At 46.4% G+C, this 19,266-nt stretch overlaps 1 protein-coding gene across 1 annotated transcript in view; it reads right to left on the minus strand.

Moving 5' to 3' along the window:
• Window positions 1–19,266, minus strand: part of LOC140384522 (ATP-binding cassette sub-family C member 8-like) — a 497,256-nt gene that overhangs the window by 142,441 nt on the left and 335,549 nt on the right. Inside the window, 1 exon segment of the mRNA XM_072466291.1 lies at window positions 12,918–12,993. Coding sequence (XP_072322392.1) covers window positions 12,918–12,993 — 76 coding nt within the window.

Below are 19,266 nucleotides of genomic sequence, written 5' to 3' on the forward strand. Positions count from 1 at the left end.
TCTGGCCTTATTGACTCACATCACAGCATTTACTCTGGCGTTATTGTCTCGCATCACAACATTTACTCTGGTCTTATTGTCTCGTATCACAGCATTTACTCTGGCGTTATTGACTCGCATCACCACATTTACTCTGGCTTTATTGACTCGCATCACAACATTTACTCTGGCTTTATTGACTCGCATCACAACATTTACTCTGGCCTTATTGACTCGTATTACAACATTTATTCTGGCTTTATTGACTCGCATCACAACATTTACTCTGGCTTTATTGACGCGCATATCAACATTTACTCTGGCCTTATTGTCTCGTATCACAGCATTTACTCTGGCCTTATTGACTCGCATCACAACATTTACTCTGGCCTTATTGACTCGTATTACAACATTTATTCTGGCTTTATTGACTCGCATCACAACATTTACTCTGGCTTTATTGACGCACATATCAACATTTACTCTGGCCTTATTGTCTCGAATCACAACATTTACTCTGGGGTTATTGACTCGCATCACAACGTTTACTCTGGCCTTATTGTCTCGTATCACAACATTTACTCTGGCCTTATTGATTCGCATCACAACATTTACTCTGGCCTTATTGACTCGTATCACAACATTTATTCTGGCTTTATTGACTCGTATCACAACATTTACTCTGGCTTTATTGATTCGCATTACAACATTTATTCTGGCTTTATTGACTCGCATCACAACATTTACTCTGGCCTTATTGACTCGTATGACAACATTTACTCTGGCCTTATTGACCCGTATCACAACATTTACTCTGGCCCTATTGTCTCGTATCACAACATTTACTCTGGCCTTATTGTCTCATATCACAACATTTATTCTGGCTTTATTGACTCGCATCCTAACATTTACTCTGGCCCTATTGTCTCGTATTACAACATTTACTCTGGCCTTATTGACTCGCACCACAACATTTACTCTGGCCTCATTGTCTCGCATCACAACATTTACTCTGGCTTTATTGACTCGCATCACAACATTTACTCTGGCTTTATTGTCTCGCATCACAACATTTACTCTGGCCTTATTGTCTCGCATCACAACATTTACTCTGGCCTCATTGTCTCGCATCACAACATTTACTCTGGCCTTATTGACTTGCATCACATTTACTCTGGCCTTATTGTCTCGTATCACAACATTTACTCTGGCTTTATTGACTCGCATCACAACATTTACTCTGGCCTTATTGTTTCGTATCACAGCATTTACTCTGGCCTTATTGACGCGCATATCAACATTTACTCTGGCCTTATTGTCTCGCATCACAGCATTTACTCTGGCCTTATTGACTCGCATCACAACATTTACTCTGGCCTTATTGACTCGTATTACAACATTTATTCTGGCTTTATTGACTCGCATCACAACATTTATTCTGGCTTTATTGACTCGCATCACAACATTTACTCTGGCCTTATTGACTCGCATCACAATATTTACTCTGGCTTTATTGACTCGCATCACAACATTTACTCTGGCCTAATTGACTCGTATCACATTTACTCTGGCCTTATTGACCCGTATCACAACATTTACTCTGGCCTTATTGACTCGTATCACAACATTTACTCTGGCCCTATTGTCTCGTATCACAACATTTACTCTGGCCTTATTGTCTCATATTACAACATTTATTCTGGCTTTATTGACTCGCATCACAACATTTACTCTGGCTTTATTGACGCGCATATCAACATTTACTCTGGCCTTATTGTCTCGTATCACAGCATTTACTCTGGCGTTATTGACGCGCATATCAACATTTACTCTGGCCTTATTGTTTCGTATCACAGCATTTACTCTGGCCTTATTGACGCGCATATCAACATTTACTCTGGCCTTATTGTCTCGTATCACAGCATTTACTCTGGCCTTATTGACTCGCATCACAACATTTACTCTGGCCTTATTGGCTCGTATTACAACATTTATTCTGGCTTTATTGACTCGCATCACAACATTTACTCTGGCTTTATTGACGCACATATCAACATTTACTCTGGCCTTATTGTCTCGTATCACAACATTTACTCTGGGGTTATTGACTCCCATCACAACGTTTACTCTGGCCTTATTGTCTCGCATCACAACATTTACTCTGGCCTTATTGTCTCGTATCACAACATTTACTCTGGCCTTATTGATTCGCATCACAACATTTACTCTGGCCTTATTGACTCGTATCACAACATTTATACTGGCTTTATTGACTCGTATCACAACATTTACTCTGGCTTTATTGATTCGCATCACAACATTTATTCTGGCTTTATTGACTCGCATCACAACATTTACTCTGGCCTTATTGACTCGCATCACAACATTTACTCTGGCTTTATTGACTCGCATCACAACATTTACTCTGGCCTAATTGACTCGTATTACAATCTTTATTCTGGCCTTATTGACTCGTATCACATTTACTCTGGCCTTATTGACCCGTATCACAACATTTACTCTGGCCTTATTGACTCGTATCACAACATTTACTCTGGCCCTATTGTCTCGTATCACAACATTTACTCTGGCCTTATTGTCTCATATCACAACATTTATTCTGGCTTTATTGACTCGCATCATAACATTTACTCTGGCCCTATTGTCTCGTATCACAGCATTTACTCTGGCCTTATTGACTCGCATCACAACATTTAGCCTGGCCTTATTGACTCGTATCACAACATTTATTCTGGCTTTATTGACTCGCATCACAACATTTACTCTGGCTTTATTGACTCGTATCACAACATTCACTCTGACCCTATTGTCTCGTATCACAGCATTTACTCTGGCCTTATTGACTCGCATCACAACATTTACTCTGGCGTTATTGTCTCGTATCACAACATTTACTCTGGCCTTATTGACCCGTATCACAACCATTATTCTGGCCTTATTGTCTTGTATCACAACATTTACTCTGGCGTTATTGACGCGCATCACAACATTTACTCTGGCCTAATTGACTCACATCACAACATTTACTCTGGCGTTATTGTCTCGTATGACAACATTTACTCTGGCGTTATTGTCTCGTATCACAATATTTACTCTGGCCTTATTGACTCACATCACAACATTTACTCTGGCCTTATTGACTCACATCACAACATTTACTCTGGCCTTATTGACGCGCATCACAGCATTTACTCTGGCCTTATTGACTACATCACAACATTTACTCTGGCGTTATTGAATCGCATCACAACATTTACTCATGCCTTATTGTCTCGTATCACAACATTTACTCTGCCCTTATTGACGCGCATCACAGCATTTACTCTGGCTTTATTGATTCGCATCACAACATTTATTCTGGCTTTATTGACTCGCATCACAACATTTACTCTGGCCTTATTGACTCGTATGACAACATTTACTCTGGCCTTATTGACTCGTATCACAACATTTACTCTGGCCCTATTGTCTCGTATCACAACATTTACTCTGGCCTTATTGTCTCATATCACAACATTTACTCTGGCTTTATTGACTCGCATCACAACATTTACTCTGGCCTTATTGACTCGTATTACAACATTTATTCTGGCTTTATTGACTCGCATCACAACATTTACTCTGGCTTTATTGACGCGCATATCAACATTTACTCTGGCCTTATTGTCTCGCATCACAGCATTTACTCTGGCCTTATTGACTCGCATCACAACATTTACTCTGTCCTTATTGACTCGTATTACAACATTTATTCTGGCTATATTGACTCGCATCACAACATTTACTCTGGGTTTATTGACGCACATATCAACATTTACTCTGGCCTTATTGTCTCGTATCACAACATTTACTCTGGGGTTATTGACTCGCATCACAACGTTTACTCTGGCCTTATTGTCTCGCATCACAACATTTACTCTGGCCTTATTGTCTCGTATCACAACATTTACTCTGGCCTTATTGATTCGCATCACAACATTTACTCTGGCCTTATTGACCCGTATCACAACATTTATTCTGGCTTTATTGACTCGTATCACAACATTTACTCTGGCTTTATTGATTCGCATCACAACATTTATTCTGGCTTTATTGACTCGCATCACAACATTTACTCTGGCTTTATTGACTTGCATCACAACATTTACTCTGGCCTTATTGACTCGTATTACAACATTTATTCTGGCTTTATTGACTCGCATCACAACATTTACTCTGGCTTTATTGACGCGCATATCAACATTTACTCTGGCCTTATTGTCTCGTATCACAGCATTTACTCTGGCCTTATTGACTCGCATCACAACATTTACTCTGGCCTTATTGACTCGTATTACAACATTTATTCTGGCTTTATTGACTCGCATCACAACATTTACTCTGGCTTTATTGACGCACATATCAACATTTACTCTGGCCTTATTGTCTCGAATCACAACATTTACTCTGGGGTTATTGACTCGCATCACAACGTTTACTCTGGCCTTATTGTCTCGTATCACAACATTTACTCTGGCCTTATTGATTCGCATCACAACATTTACTCTGGCCTTATTGACTCGTATCACAACATTTATTCTGGCTTTATTGACTCGTATCACAACATTTACTCTGGCTTTATTGATTCGCATTACAACATTTATTCTGGCTTTATTGACTCGCATCACAACATTTACTCTGGCCTTATTGACTCGTATGACAACATTTACTCTGGCCTTATTGACCCGTATCCCAACATTTACTCTGGCCCTATTGTCTCGTATCACAACATTTACTCTGGCCTTATTGTCTCATATCACAACATTTATTCTGGCTTTATTGACTCGCATCCTAACATTTACTCTGGCCCTATTGTCTCGTATTACAACATTTACTCTGGCCTTATTGACTCGCACCACAACATTTACTCTGGCCTCATTGTCTCGCATCACAACATTTACTCTGGCTTTATTGACTCGCATCACAACATTTACTCTGGCTTTATTGTCTCGCATCACAACATTTACTCTGGCCTTATTGTCTCGCATCACAACATTTACTCTGGCCTCATTGTCTCGCATCACAACATTTACTCTGGCCTTATTGACTTGCATCACATTTACTCTGGCCTTATTGTCTCGTATCACAACATTTACTCTGGCTTTATTGACTCGCATCACAACATTTACTCTGGCCTTATTGTTTCGTATCACAGCATTTACTCTGGCCTTATTGACGCGCATATCAACATTTACTCTGGCCTTATTGTCTCGCATCACAGCATTTACTCTGGCCTTATTGACTCGCATCACAACATTTACTCTGGCCTTATTGACTCGTATTACAACATTTATTCTGGCTTTATTGACTCGCATCACAACATTTATTCTGGCTTTATTGACTCGCATCACAACATTTACTCTGGCCTTATTGACTCGCATCACAATATTTACTCTGGCTTTATTGACTCGCATCACAACATTTACTCTGGCCTAATTGACTCGTATCACATTTACTCTGGCCTTATTGACCCGTATCACAACATTTACTCTGGCCTTATTGACTCGTATCACAACATTTACTCTGGCCCTATTGTCTCGTATCACAACATTTACTCTGGCCTTATTGTCTCATATTACAACATTTATTCTGGCTTTATTGACTCGCATCACAACATTTACTCTGGCTTTATTGACGCGCATATCAACATTTACTCTGGCCTTATTGTCTCGTATCACAGCATTTACTCTGGCGTTATTGACGCGCATATCAACATTTACTCTGGCCTTATTGTTTCGTATCACAGCATTTACTCTGGCCTTATTGACGCGCATATCAACATTTACTCTGGCCTTATTGTCTCGTATCACAGCATTTACTCTGGCCTTATTGACTCGCATCACAACATTTACTCTGGCCTTATTGGCTCGTATTACAACATTTATTCTGGCTTTATTGACTCGCATCACAACATTTACTCTGGCTTTATTGACGCACATATCAACATTTACTCTGGCCTTATTGTCTCGTATCACAACATTTACTCTGGGGTTATTGACTCCCATCACAACGTTTACTCTGGCCTTATTGTCTCGCATCACAACATTTACTCTGGCCTTATTGTCTCGTATCACAACATTTACTCTGGCCTTATTGATTCGCATCACAACATTTACTCTGGCCTTATTGACTCGTATCACAACATTTATACTGGCTTTATTGACTCGTATCACAACATTTACTCTGGCTTTATTGATTCGCATCACAACATTTATTCTGGCTTTATTGACTCGCATCACAACATTTACTCTGGCCTTATTGACTCGCATCACAACATTTACTCTGGCTTTATTGACTCGCATCACAACATTTACTCTGGCCTAATTGACTCGTATTACAATCTTTATTCTGGCCTTATTGACTCGTATCACATTTACTCTGGCCTTATTGACCCGTATCACAACATTTACTCTGGCCTTATTGACTCGTATCACAACATTTACTCTGGCCCTATTGTCTCGTATCACAACATTTACTCTGGCCTTATTGTCTCATATCACAACATTTATTCTGGCTTTATTGACTCGCATCATAACATTTACTCTGGCCCTATTGTCTCGTATCACAGCATTTACTCTGGCCTTATTGACTCGCATCACAACATTTAGCCTGGCCTTATTGACTCGTATCACAACATTTATTCTGGCTTTATTGACTCGCATCACAACATTTACTCTGGCTTTATTGACTCGTATCACAACATTCACTCTGACCCTATTGTCTCGTATCACAGCATTTACTCTGGCCTTATTGACTCGCATCACAACATTTACTCTGGCGTTATTGTCTCGTATCACAACATTTACTCTGGCCTTATTGACCCGTATCACAACCATTATTCTGGCCTTATTGTCTTGTATCACAACATTTACTCTGGCGTTATTGACGCGCATCACAACATTTACTCTGGCCTAATTGACTCACATCACAACATTTACTCTGGCGTTATTGTCTCGTATGACAACATTTACTCTGGCGTTATTGTCTCGTATCACAATATTTACTCTGGCCTTATTGACTCACATCACAACATTTACTCTGGCCTTATTGACTCACATCACAACATTTACTCTGGCCTTATTGACGCGCATCACAGCATTTACTCTGGCCTTATTGACTACATCACAACATTTACTCTGGCGTTATTGAATCGCATCACAACATTTACTCATGCCTTATTGTCTCGTATCACAACATTTACTCTGCCCTTATTGACGCGCATCACAGCATTTACTCTGGCTTTATTGATTCGCATCACAACATTTATTCTGGCTTTATTGACTCGCATCACAACATTTACTCTGGCCTTATTGACTCGTATGACAACATTTACTCTGGCCTTATTGACTCGTATCACAACATTTACTCTGGCCCTATTGTCTCGTATCACAACATTTACTCTGGCCTTATTGTCTCATATCACAACATTTACTCTGGCTTTATTGACTCGCATCACAACATTTACTCTGGCCTTATTGACTCGTATTACAACATTTATTCTGGCTTTATTGACTCGCATCACAACATTTACTCTGGCTTTATTGACGCGCATATCAACATTTACTCTGGCCTTATTGTCTCGCATCACAGCATTTACTCTGGCCTTATTGACTCGCATCACAACATTTACTCTGTCCTTATTGACTCGTATTACAACATTTATTCTGGCTTTATTGACTCGCATCACAACATTTACTCTGGGTTTATTGACGCACATATCAACATTTACTCTGGCCTTATTGTCTCGTATCACAACATTTACTCTGGGGTTATTGACTCGCATCACAACGTTTACTCTGGCCTTATTGTCTCGCATCACAACATTTACTCTGGCCTTATTGTCTCGTATCACAACATTTACTCTGGCCTTATTGATTCGCATCACAACATTTACTCTGGCCTTATTGACCCGTATCACAACATTTATTCTGGCTTTATTGACTCGTATCACAACATTTACTCTGGCTTTATTGATTCGCATCACAACATTTATTCTGGCTTTATTGACTCGCATCACAACATTTACTCTGGCCTTATTGACTCGCATCACAACATTTACTCTGGCTTTATTGACTCGCATCACAACATTTACTCTGGCCTTATTGACTCGTATTACAACATTTATTCTGGCCTTATTGACTCGTATCACAACATTTACTCTGGCCCTATTGTCTCGTATCACAACATTTACTCTGGCCTTATTGTCTCATATCACAACATTTATTCTGGCTTTATTGACTCGCATCATAACATTTACTCTGGCCCTATTGTCTCGTATCACAGCATTTACTCTGGCCTTATTGACTCGCATCACAACATTTACTCTGGCGTTATTGTCTCGTATCACAACATTTACTCTGGCCTTATTGACCCGTATCACAACCATTATTCTGGCCTTATTGTCTCGTATCACAACATTTACTCTGGCGTTATTGACGCGCATCACAACATTTACTCTGGCCTAATTGACTCACATCGCAACATTTACTCTGGCCTTATTGACTCACATCACAACATTTACTCTGGCCTTATTGACACGCATCACAGCATTTACTCTGGCCTTATTGACGCGCATCACAACATTTACTCTGGCGTTATTGACGCGCATCACAACATTTACTCATGCCTTATTGTCTCGTATCACAACATTTACTCTGGCCTTATTGACGCGCATCACAGCATTTACTCTGGCGTTATTGATTCGCATCACAACATTTACTCTGGCCTTATTGACTCGCATCACAACATTTACTCTGGCCTTATTGACTCACTTCACAACATTTACTCTGGCCTTATTGTATCGTATCACAACATTTACTCTGGCCTTATTGACGCGCATCAAAACATTTACTCTGGTGTTATTGACCTGCATCACAACATTTATTCTGGTCTGATTGAATCGCATCACAACATTTACTCTGGCCTTATTGATCCGTATCACAACATTTACTCTGGCTTTATTGACGCGCATCACAACATTTATTCTGGCCTTATTGACTCGCATCACAACATTTACTCTGGCCTTATTGACCCGTATCACAACATTTACTCTGGCCTTATTGACCCGTATCACAACATTTACTCTGGCCTTATTGAATCGCATCACAACATTTATTCTGGCTTTATTGACTCGCATCACAACATTTACTCTGGCCTTATTGACGCGCATTTCAACATTTACTCTGGCGTTATTGACTCGCATCACAACATTTACTCTGGCCTTATTGACTCGCATCACAACATTTACTCTGGTTTTATTGACGCGCATAGCAACATTTACTCTGGCGTTATTGACTCACATCACAACATTTACTCTGGCGTTATTGACTCGCATCACAACATTTACTCTGGCCTTATTGACTCGTATCACAACATTTATTCTGGCCTTATTAACTCGCATCACAACATTTACTCTGGTTTTATTGACGCGCATCACAACATTTACTCTGGCCTAATTGACTCACATCGCAACATTTACTCAGGCCTTATTGTCTCGTATCACAACATTTACTCTGGCCTTATTGACTCGCATCACAACATTTACTCTGGCGTTATTGACTCGCATCACAACATTTACTCTGGTCTTATTGACGCGCATCACAACATTTACTCTGACCATATTGACTCGCATTTCAACATTTACTCTGGTCTTATTGTCTCGCATCACAACATTTACTCTGGCCTTATTGTCTCGTATCAGAACATTTACTCTGGCCTTATTGTCTCGTATCACAACTTTTATTCTGGCCTTATTGACTCGCATCACAACATTTACTTTGGCGTTATTGACTCGCATTTCAACATTTACTCTGGCCGTATTGACTCGCATCACAACATTTACTAAGTCCTTATTGTCTCGTATCACAACATTTACTCTGGCCTTATTGACTCGCATCTCAACATTTACTCTGGGTTTATTGACTCGTATCACAACATTTACTCTGGCCTTATTGACTCGCATCTCAACATTTACTCTGGCCTTATTGTCTCGTATCACAACATTTACTCTGGCCTTATTGTCTCGCATCACAACATTTACTCTGGCCTTATTGACTCACATTTCAACATTTACTCTGGGCTTATTGTCTCGCATCACAACATTTACTCTGGCCGTATTGACTCGCATTTCAACATTTACTCTGGCCGTATTGACTCGCATCACAACATTTACTCTGGCCGTATTGACTCGCATCACAACATTTACTCTGGCCTTATTGTCTCGTATCACAACATTTACTCTGGCCTTATTGACTCACATCGCAACATTTACTCTGGCCTTATTGACTCGCATCACAACATTTACTCTGGCTTTATTGACTCGCATCACAACATTTACTCTGGCCGTATTGACTCACATCACAACATTTACTCTGGCCGTATTGACTCGCATCACAACATTTACTCTGGCCTTATTGACTCGCATTTCAACATTTACTCTGGCCTTATTGACTCGCATTTCAACATTTACTCTGGCCGTATTGACTCGCATTTCAACATTTACTCTGGCCCTGTTGTCTCATATCACAACATTTACTCTGGCCTTATTGACTCGCATTTCAACATTTACTCTGGCCCTATTGTCTCGTATCACAGCATTTACTCTGGCCTTATTGACTCGTATCACAGCATTTACTCTGGCCTTATTGACTCGTATCACAACATTTACTCTGGCCGTATTGACTCACATCACAATTAGTGATTTTTGAATTTATGCTTCTAGATCTACCCCATTCGGATTCCTAACTTCCAAATAACCAGCATATTTTGTTAGCAAAATGAAATACCACACATTTATCTATGTTGGAATTCATTTGCAAATTTTATGTCCATTCTTCAGGTTTACTCATGTCTTCTTATAATTTGTTCCACTCTTACACAGGAGCCCTCCAAATTTTATGTCATTCATAAATTTAGGAATTCTTTTTGTTTAAATTTAGAGTACTCAATTATTTTTTTTCCAATTAAGGGGCAATTTAGCGTGACCAATCCACCTACCCTGCACATCTTTGGGATGTGGGGGTGAAACCCACGCAGACAGGGGGAGAATGTGCAAAATCAACACAGACAGTGACCCAGGGCTGGGATTCGAACCCGGGTCCTGAGCGCCGTAGGCTGCAGTGTTAACTACTGTGCCACCTTCCGCCCAGAATATCAGTGATTTCAGCACAGATCTTAACAGAACTCTACTTTTCATCTTCTGTCACTCTTGAGTAATTACACTTTACCCCTACTCTCTGCTTTCTGTTTTCAGCTAGCTTTCCATTCTGCACATTGTCTCCTCACTCCAAATACTCTGGTTTTATTCATTTATCTATTATGTTGTACTTTACCAAAAGCCTTTTAGTAATTTACACCATTATACTTGCCTTCTATTTGTTACCTTCTCATAGAATTCCATAAGGTTGTTCAAGCAAACCTTTCTTCTTGAAATCTAGTCAGTAGTACGAAAAACAACAACTACAACATTGCCTGATGACACAATTCTAACCGTTACACAGGGCCTCTGATGCAATGCCCTCCTTTTACCTGGATGAGTGCAGCTCCAACACTCCAGAGACTCAATACCATACAGGACAATGTAGATTGCTTGATTGGCAACCCAAACACCGTAAACATTTACTCCCTCCGTCACCGGCAGACCATGGCTACAGCGTGTATCATTCTGAAGAACTGCAACAACTCACAAGGCTTATTTAATGGTGCCTTCAAAACTTGTGCCTCTACCACCTAGACGAACAAGGGTATGGGAACACCATCAGGTTCTCCTCCAAGTCATAGGCTATCATGACTTGGAAATATCATTTCATCCCTTCATTGTTCTTGCTGGCTCAAAATCCTGGACCTCAAAATCACACAGCACTGTCTGTGTACCTACAACACAGGGCTGTAGCAGTTCAGATGGCGGTTCACCACCAACATCTCCAACACAATGGAGGATGAGCAATAAATGCTGATCTTTTCAGTGACACCCACAACATCCCATGAACAAATTTTAAAAATGCCTGCATGTTCAGGCACTGACCCCACCAAAGTGATAAAGTTTGGGATAGGACATGAGACCAGTAGCTCCTGGGTTATTATGAGCCCATCATGGTTTCTCATCAGCCTAAAGAGGCCAAATAGTATAACATCTGCTTCCATCTATGGGTGTGAGGTACCTCGCTTCCTCACCGCACCACCCCATCAACCCATCGCAATAATGAAGGAGTAAGTATTTTAGCTATCTTAGCCCTCATCCAGTGCCTGATAATGTAGTTTAATTTTTTTTTTACAAAATTATAATTTTGAGGTGAGGTCTATTTCCTTCCTTCAGACAGTTGATTTGTCTCATCCACCTCGACAGGCCTCCTGGAAACTAACTACAAACATTTGAACCCATCGTATTCGAATCTTGACATATGTCTTGAGCCTTTTCCAGTCTTACTGTTATGTGAGGAGTGTGCTGGAATCCGACAGGGCTCAGACTCCAATGATGGCATGATGAAATACAATAATTGAATTGGTTAATACTTTAACCGTACTGAGCCTAAAATCATGGCTATCTCGGCGTCCATTTCCAAATCCATAAATAAAGGCAGATCATAGAGGTTCATGGCAGTTTAAGGCAAATTAAACTTGGGAGTTAACTGGTTTCTGTTCGTCACAAATTTGTACGAATTCAATGCACAATGTAAATTTGGACATTTCCACCAGCTCAACTGACCAGCACTGCCAGATTCAACAGAATGGAAAGCACAACTCCTGATGTAGCAGCTGAAACTCTCCCCTATCCACAGGTGATAGGAGCTGATTAAGTGCATGTGCCTAATCAATATAACAACATTTTATTATTGAGGCATTTTCCATTCATAGTTAATTTAATTAATTCACAGTCCTACCATGAGGGATCTTGATTTCAATGTTGGACAAAGTTGGGGCTCCATCAGATGTCCAGGTAAAAAATCCATTTGTCACCTGCAGTCACATAAAAATGTATTAGAAAAACCTGTAAAATACAATTAGCCCTAAAACCTCAGGGGTCAACATTACTGTTTCAGCATCAGCCGTACATAATGGCTATTAAACAACTATTCTTAAATGCCCACCATACACTGACAAAGACCAGGAATTTACCATTTGCATGGAGGTCCCAAAGTTGGGACGAAATGTGTGTCACGGGCATGCGTGGGCAGTCAGCGAGACTTCCACCTGAACTTTATAAGTAGCAGCTAATTAAGTGTCTGTCACTCTGTTAAGGACATCAACCAGCCTCCAAGAGCTGCTGGTCCAATCAGAGAGCTGGCAGATTAGCAGCCTCGGTGTTTTTGTTCTGCATCTTTGAGTGTTGCAAAAATAGAATTGTAAGAAGCACAGGTAAACCCACCAGGCAAAAGGAGGCAAGACAAGGCCTCAATGAGGTAATTATCTTGACAACATTGCTTGTCGCCCAGGTGAAGCAGCACTGTTTTCTTCAGGTGCAGCGAGCTACCCAGTAATACCCCAGCAATCAAACTCCATCAGACTACCATCCACCCTCCCATAATCAGACCCACTCCCATGACCACAATCTACCCCCACTGCTCCCGTAATCAGTCTACCATCTCCTTACACCACAGGCACTATCCCCGCCAACTGCAATTTGACCCCCTGCATTTTGATCCCCCTATGGTCGGACCTCTATCCGACAGTCGAAAACCAACCCACAACTGGAGACCCACACTGTGACCACAACCATCAGTCCGCATTGATTTCTCCCACCCATACCCCCTCCTCCCACAAGGCCTAGCTGCTGTCAGCCCATCTTGGCTGCGAACGTGTGCTGCAGAGTCTCTTACCCGACACAGAGCCAGCTTGTATGGGCAGAAACCTACAGAAAATAAATTTGAGATGTACTTTTGGAAAAGCCACCCTTCTGGGTTTCCTGACTTCCGAACAGCCCCCACTCCTGATCCTGTCTCCAAGCTAATATTTAGTTCTGGGTGTCTGAGGCCAATGCCGAAAACAGGTTTTCGTTCCTATGAATAGACAAAAAAGAGGCCTTGCATCTGTCTGAGGCCCTCTGTACAATATCAGCATCTCCTGGAGCATCTTATGCTACCATCAGTCACTGAATTCATGAAGATAAGGCCGATCAGGCAGTCCTCAATGGGACGATTGCAGGCTGCTACCAAAAGAGTAAATGTTTATAAAAATGCTTCACTGAAAAAGCAGGAGTGTCTCTAATCACCAACTCCCATTCCTGCCTTTTCCTTTCGAACCCAGCTTCAGTTCTCCTCCTACCTCTATTTACAGCCTTCACATTCCCCACAACCCCCCTAGACCTGATCCTGGCCTCGATCATCCCTTTATCCCATCAATCGCTACATGCCCTCCCACCCTGATCTCGCCTGTCCGACCATCGCTGAAATATTCGAGAAATGATAATTGCCTTTGCCATTTGTCTCCCCTTTAATCCCTTTCCGAAGGGCCTTGTTCACATTGTAGAAGCCTGCTCTTCAAATCCTCTTCGCCAGCAAGCTTCCTGAGGTCACCTATCAGGTGTCTACAGCACACTGCTGTAATGTAAATGACATCTCCTCATTCAGGCAAAGGATCTATCCCTAGGGGTACTTGCAATGACTGGTCTTGGATGAGGGCTTTTGATTGGTTACTGTCCTAACTTCGCCAAAGCCAATCTTCCAATTGCAGTAACAAAAGGGCTTACAACACATGCGTCTAAAACCAGGGACTGACAGAGATGTCAGCCCGGATTGGAACAGCGGATTTTCTGCTTCTGCCATAGATTTTCTACTTGGTGAGCTATTACCTGTTTTTAGGAAAATTCATATTCCGGGAAGCCCATGGGAGATCTATTGACGATCCCTCAAATTCGTTGCAGCCACCATAACAGTTACAAACAGCTTCATTCACAATAATTACCAAGAGGATGATGACTGAATATATATCTTGGAGCTGAAGTTTTTAAATTTGGTACACAAGACGCACTTACGAAAACTAAATTCAACATCAGGGGCGTCATTCTCCGACCCCCCAGAGGGTCGGAGAATGGCCGTTGGCCGCCGTGAAACCCGCCCCCGCCGGTTGCCGAAGTCTCCGAAGGGAGAAAAGTCGGCGGGGCGTTAATGGCGCCGCTGCCGCGGAGAATGGCACGGGTCTGCGCAAGGCAGCCGATTTTCGGCCTGCCGATATTCTCCCTTCCGGATGAGCCGAAGTCCCGTCGACGTGATGACCGTTCACGTTGACGTAAATTAAACCTCCTTTTCATCGGCGTGACCCGGTGCTCCGGACTCACGCCGACCAGCGTGGAGGTGAGTGACGGCCTGGGGGGTTGGCTCTGGGCAGGCAATGGCGTGGCCGCAGACTGAATGCGTGAGGAGAGGTGTGTCTCGGCTTGTGTGTGTGTGTGTGTGCGGCGAGGGGGGGGGGGGGTGGTTAGAGTAGGCTGGGCTCCGGGGGAGTGCCGGGAGGGGGTCCGTGCCGGGGAGGTGGATGGGGGGTCCGTGCCGGGGTGGAGGTTGGGGGGGGGGTCCGTGCCGTGCCGGGGTGGAGGTTGGGGGGGGGTCCGTGCTGGGGTGGAGGTTGGGGGGGGGGTCCGTGCCGGGGTGGAGGTTGGGGGGGGGGTCCGTGCCGTGGTGGAGGTTGGGGGGGGGTCCGTGCCGGGGTGGAGGTTGGGGGGGGGTCCGTGCCTTGCCGGGGTGAGGTTGGGGGGGGTCCGTGCCGGGGTGGAGGTTGGGGGGCGGGGGGTCCGTGCCGGGGTGGAGGTTGGGGGGGGGGTCCGTGCTGGGGTGGAGGGGGGTCCGTGCCGGGGTGGAGGTTGGGGGGGGGTCCGTGCCGTGCCGTGGTGAGGTTGGGGGGGGGTCCGTGCCGGGGTGGAGGTTGGGGGGCGGGGGGTCCGTGCCGGGGTGGAGGTTGGGGGGGGGGGGGTCCGTGCTGGGGTGGAGGTTGGGGGCGGGGGTCCATGCCGAGGAGGGGGATGGGAGGGCAAGTGAGTTGGTCCACCTGGCCAGGTGCCAGCCTCCAACAGTTGGACCCATGCGGTCCATGCCACCTGGCTGGGGGGAGGAGGGGATATGGAAAATGATGACATGTCGTCGTTCCCCTCCCCCCCACCAGGCCGTCATGTTTTCAGATCATCCAGCGATGTTGGCCGCCGTGGTGGCAGCCGCTCATGTCTATGTTGCCCTGGATGAGGAGGAGGAGGAGCGTGCCAGAGAGGCGGCGCAGGCTGCCGCAGAGGGGCAGGCGGCAGCCGCCCAGGCTGGAGGGACACCTGACCGACAGGACGAGGAGGGGGAGGAGGACGTCGCGGGATCACGGCAACGGAGGCACCCGAGGGCGCCCCGTGTGTACCGGCCCCGGCAGTCATACCAGGACCTCATGGACCGGGAATGCAGGAGGAGACTCCGGATGAGCCGGGAAACCGTGGCACACATCTGCCACCTGCTGGCACACCTGTCACCGCGTGGCACTGGCGGGGGACACCCTCTCCCCGTGTCCGTCAAGGTTACGGTGGCCCTGAACTTTTATGCAACGGGGTCATTCCAGGCACCGAGTGGGGACCTGTCCGGCATATCGCAGACTTCGGTGCACCGGTGCATCCGGGCAGTGACAGATGCCCTATATGCCATGGCGCACCGCTACATCCGCTTCCCCGTGGACCGGGCCAGCCAAGATGCCCGGGCCGTGGGCTTCTCTGCCATGGCCGGGTTCCCCATGGTCCAGGGCGCGATCGATGGGATGCACGTCGCCGTGCGGCCACCTGCAGATAACAGGGCCGTGTTCACTAATAGGAAGGGGACCTATTCAATGAACGTACAGGTGGTCTGCGACCACCGCATGATGATCCTGCACATCTGCGCCCGTCACCCAGGCAGTGTACACGACTCATTCGTGTTGTCGTGGTCATCCATCCCCGGCATGTACGAGGGACGCCATCCCCGGCTGAGGGGCTGGTTGCTGGGCGACAGGGGCTACCCATTGCGATTGTAGCTGATGACGCCTATACGGAGGCCACGCAATGAGGCGGAGAACCGCTACAATGATGCCCATGTAGCGACAAGGGGAGTGATCGAGAGGTGCTTTGGCGTGCTGAAGATGCGTTTCAGGTGCCTGGACCTCTCTGGGTGCGCCCTCCAGTATCGGTCAGATAGGGTCGGCCGCATCATTGTGGTGTGCTGCGTCCTGCACAACATAGCCCAGCAGAGGGGCGATGTGCCACAGGCAGAGGAGGGCGGAGTGGAGGAGCAGCAGGAAGAGGCCCAGTCCTCTCCAGATGAGGGGGATGGGGGCAATGATCAGGGCAGACGGGGTAGACACAGGCGGGTGGCTGTCCACCGTTACTGGCTGGCCCAGCGGGCACGGGACAGACTGATAGACGCCCGCTTCACTGACTAGATGGGCGTGGGAATCGGGTAGTATGGCCACAGACCGCACACCATGGCAACAGCCGACCACCCACACCCCCCACCCATCCACCCACCCAGCACCCTCACCCCCCTTCCCAACCCCACCCACCCCACCCGCATGCACACCACCCCCCCCCCCCCCATTGCCAATCCACCTGCGGCACAACGGGCCGGGCTCACACAGTTGCGGATGGACGCGTGTCTATCGCAGGCCATGGAGGATGATGACAACCCGCCCTGCGATGAGCTCCTGGCTCTACATCGTTGGACTATGTCTGACCCATGGCCACAGTACCACCATCCACCCGGACCATCCCTGCATGCGGCTGTGACACTGCAGCGCACGGTCCCGTCCTCTGCCCGGGGGATGTTGATGGCGGCCCAGGGGGAAGGGGCAGACTCACCTGGGGCTGAGGTAAGACCACCCCTCACACACACACTTGCGCTCAACGTACATGACACCCCCGCACACTTTGGACAGAGCACAAAGGCAGCTTCGGTAGGTGTAACATTGACTTTAATAAACAAAGGAGTTCATGCACGTGCCCCAGCCCCTAAAACTCATCTGTGCCCTGCACCCGTGCCAACTTACTCAGTGTCTAATTGTTTGGCCTTACGTGCCCTTTGACTATGTCTACGTGGTTCCCCAGACGGTACAGCAGAACTGGAGGTGGACTCCTGTGATTCCTGCCCTCTGACACTGGATCCCTTTGGCGGCTGTTTCCTGGGGCGTCCTGGCCTAGATGGGCCAGGCTGCAGCCCGGGCGACTGGGATGGCGAGCTGCCAGCCTGTCCTGCCCGTTGCCCACCCGATGCACCTGGGACGGAAGGGGGGGAGTCCGAGGTGTCGCGGTGTACCGGGACCTCCCCTACAGAGGGAGCCGGGACGGACCACACCACCTCCTCCTCCCTCGGGGTGCCCGATGGCCCCCAGGCCTCTACATGGGTGGGGGATGCGAACGGACTGGCCGTCCGACGCCCCCCCGACATCTGGCGCTGCCAGTCCTGGAGGCCCGTGCTGGTATCGACAGGGGTCTGCAGGTTTGCAGCCATGGAGCCCAGGGGGTTGGCAAACCCTGTCTGTGACAGTGCAACGCCGGCTCGCACATGGCCACTGGCGCCGATGCCCTCAGCGATGGCCTGCAGAGACTGGGCCATGGCCTGCTGAGACTGGGCCATGGCCTGCAGAGACTGAGCTATGGCGTTGAGCGCCTCTGCCATCTGGCGCTGGCACTGGCTCATGGCCTCCTGTGAGAGGGCAGCCATTTCCTGGGCCACAGACGCCGCCTGCACGGAAGGCCCCAGGCCTCGCAAACCGTTCCCCATGTCTGACACCGTCGCACCCATTGCCTCCACCGCGGACGCCACCCGTGCGGTGTCGGCCTGGGTGGCACGCATGACCGGCACCACTCCCAGCTCCTGGACGCGGGTGGACTCCTCCACCTGCGACCGCAACCGCCGCAAGCCGCCCGTCACCCTCTTCGCTTGTCTCCGGGTCGGTGTTTGCATCGGATCTATGTGTGGGTGTGGTAACTCCAGGAACCCGGGATCCATCTGGGCGGCAGATGTTCGCTTGGGCTGGGCTGCCCTCCGACCGCCCGGTCCCTCTGCTGCTCCTACCTCCACCTGCTGTACCGGGACGGCTGTGTTTTGCGCACCAGTGAGTGTACCAGACGCCTCATCACTAAAGTGCCCAACCTTGGTGAGTGTTTCTGCGATGGTGGAGGGTGTTGGTGACAGCAGTGGCGTTGTGTCGTGCTCTTCGTCCCACTCTGAGTCCATGGCACTTTGGGGTGGGGGTTCGTCTCCACCCATCCACTCTGAGTCACTGTCCGGTATATCG

Source organism: Scyliorhinus torazame, chromosome 10, assembly GCF_047496885.1.
Source record: "Scyliorhinus torazame isolate Kashiwa2021f chromosome 10, sScyTor2.1, whole genome shotgun sequence".
Classification (NCBI taxonomy): domain Eukaryota; kingdom Metazoa; phylum Chordata; class Chondrichthyes; order Carcharhiniformes; family Scyliorhinidae; genus Scyliorhinus; species Scyliorhinus torazame.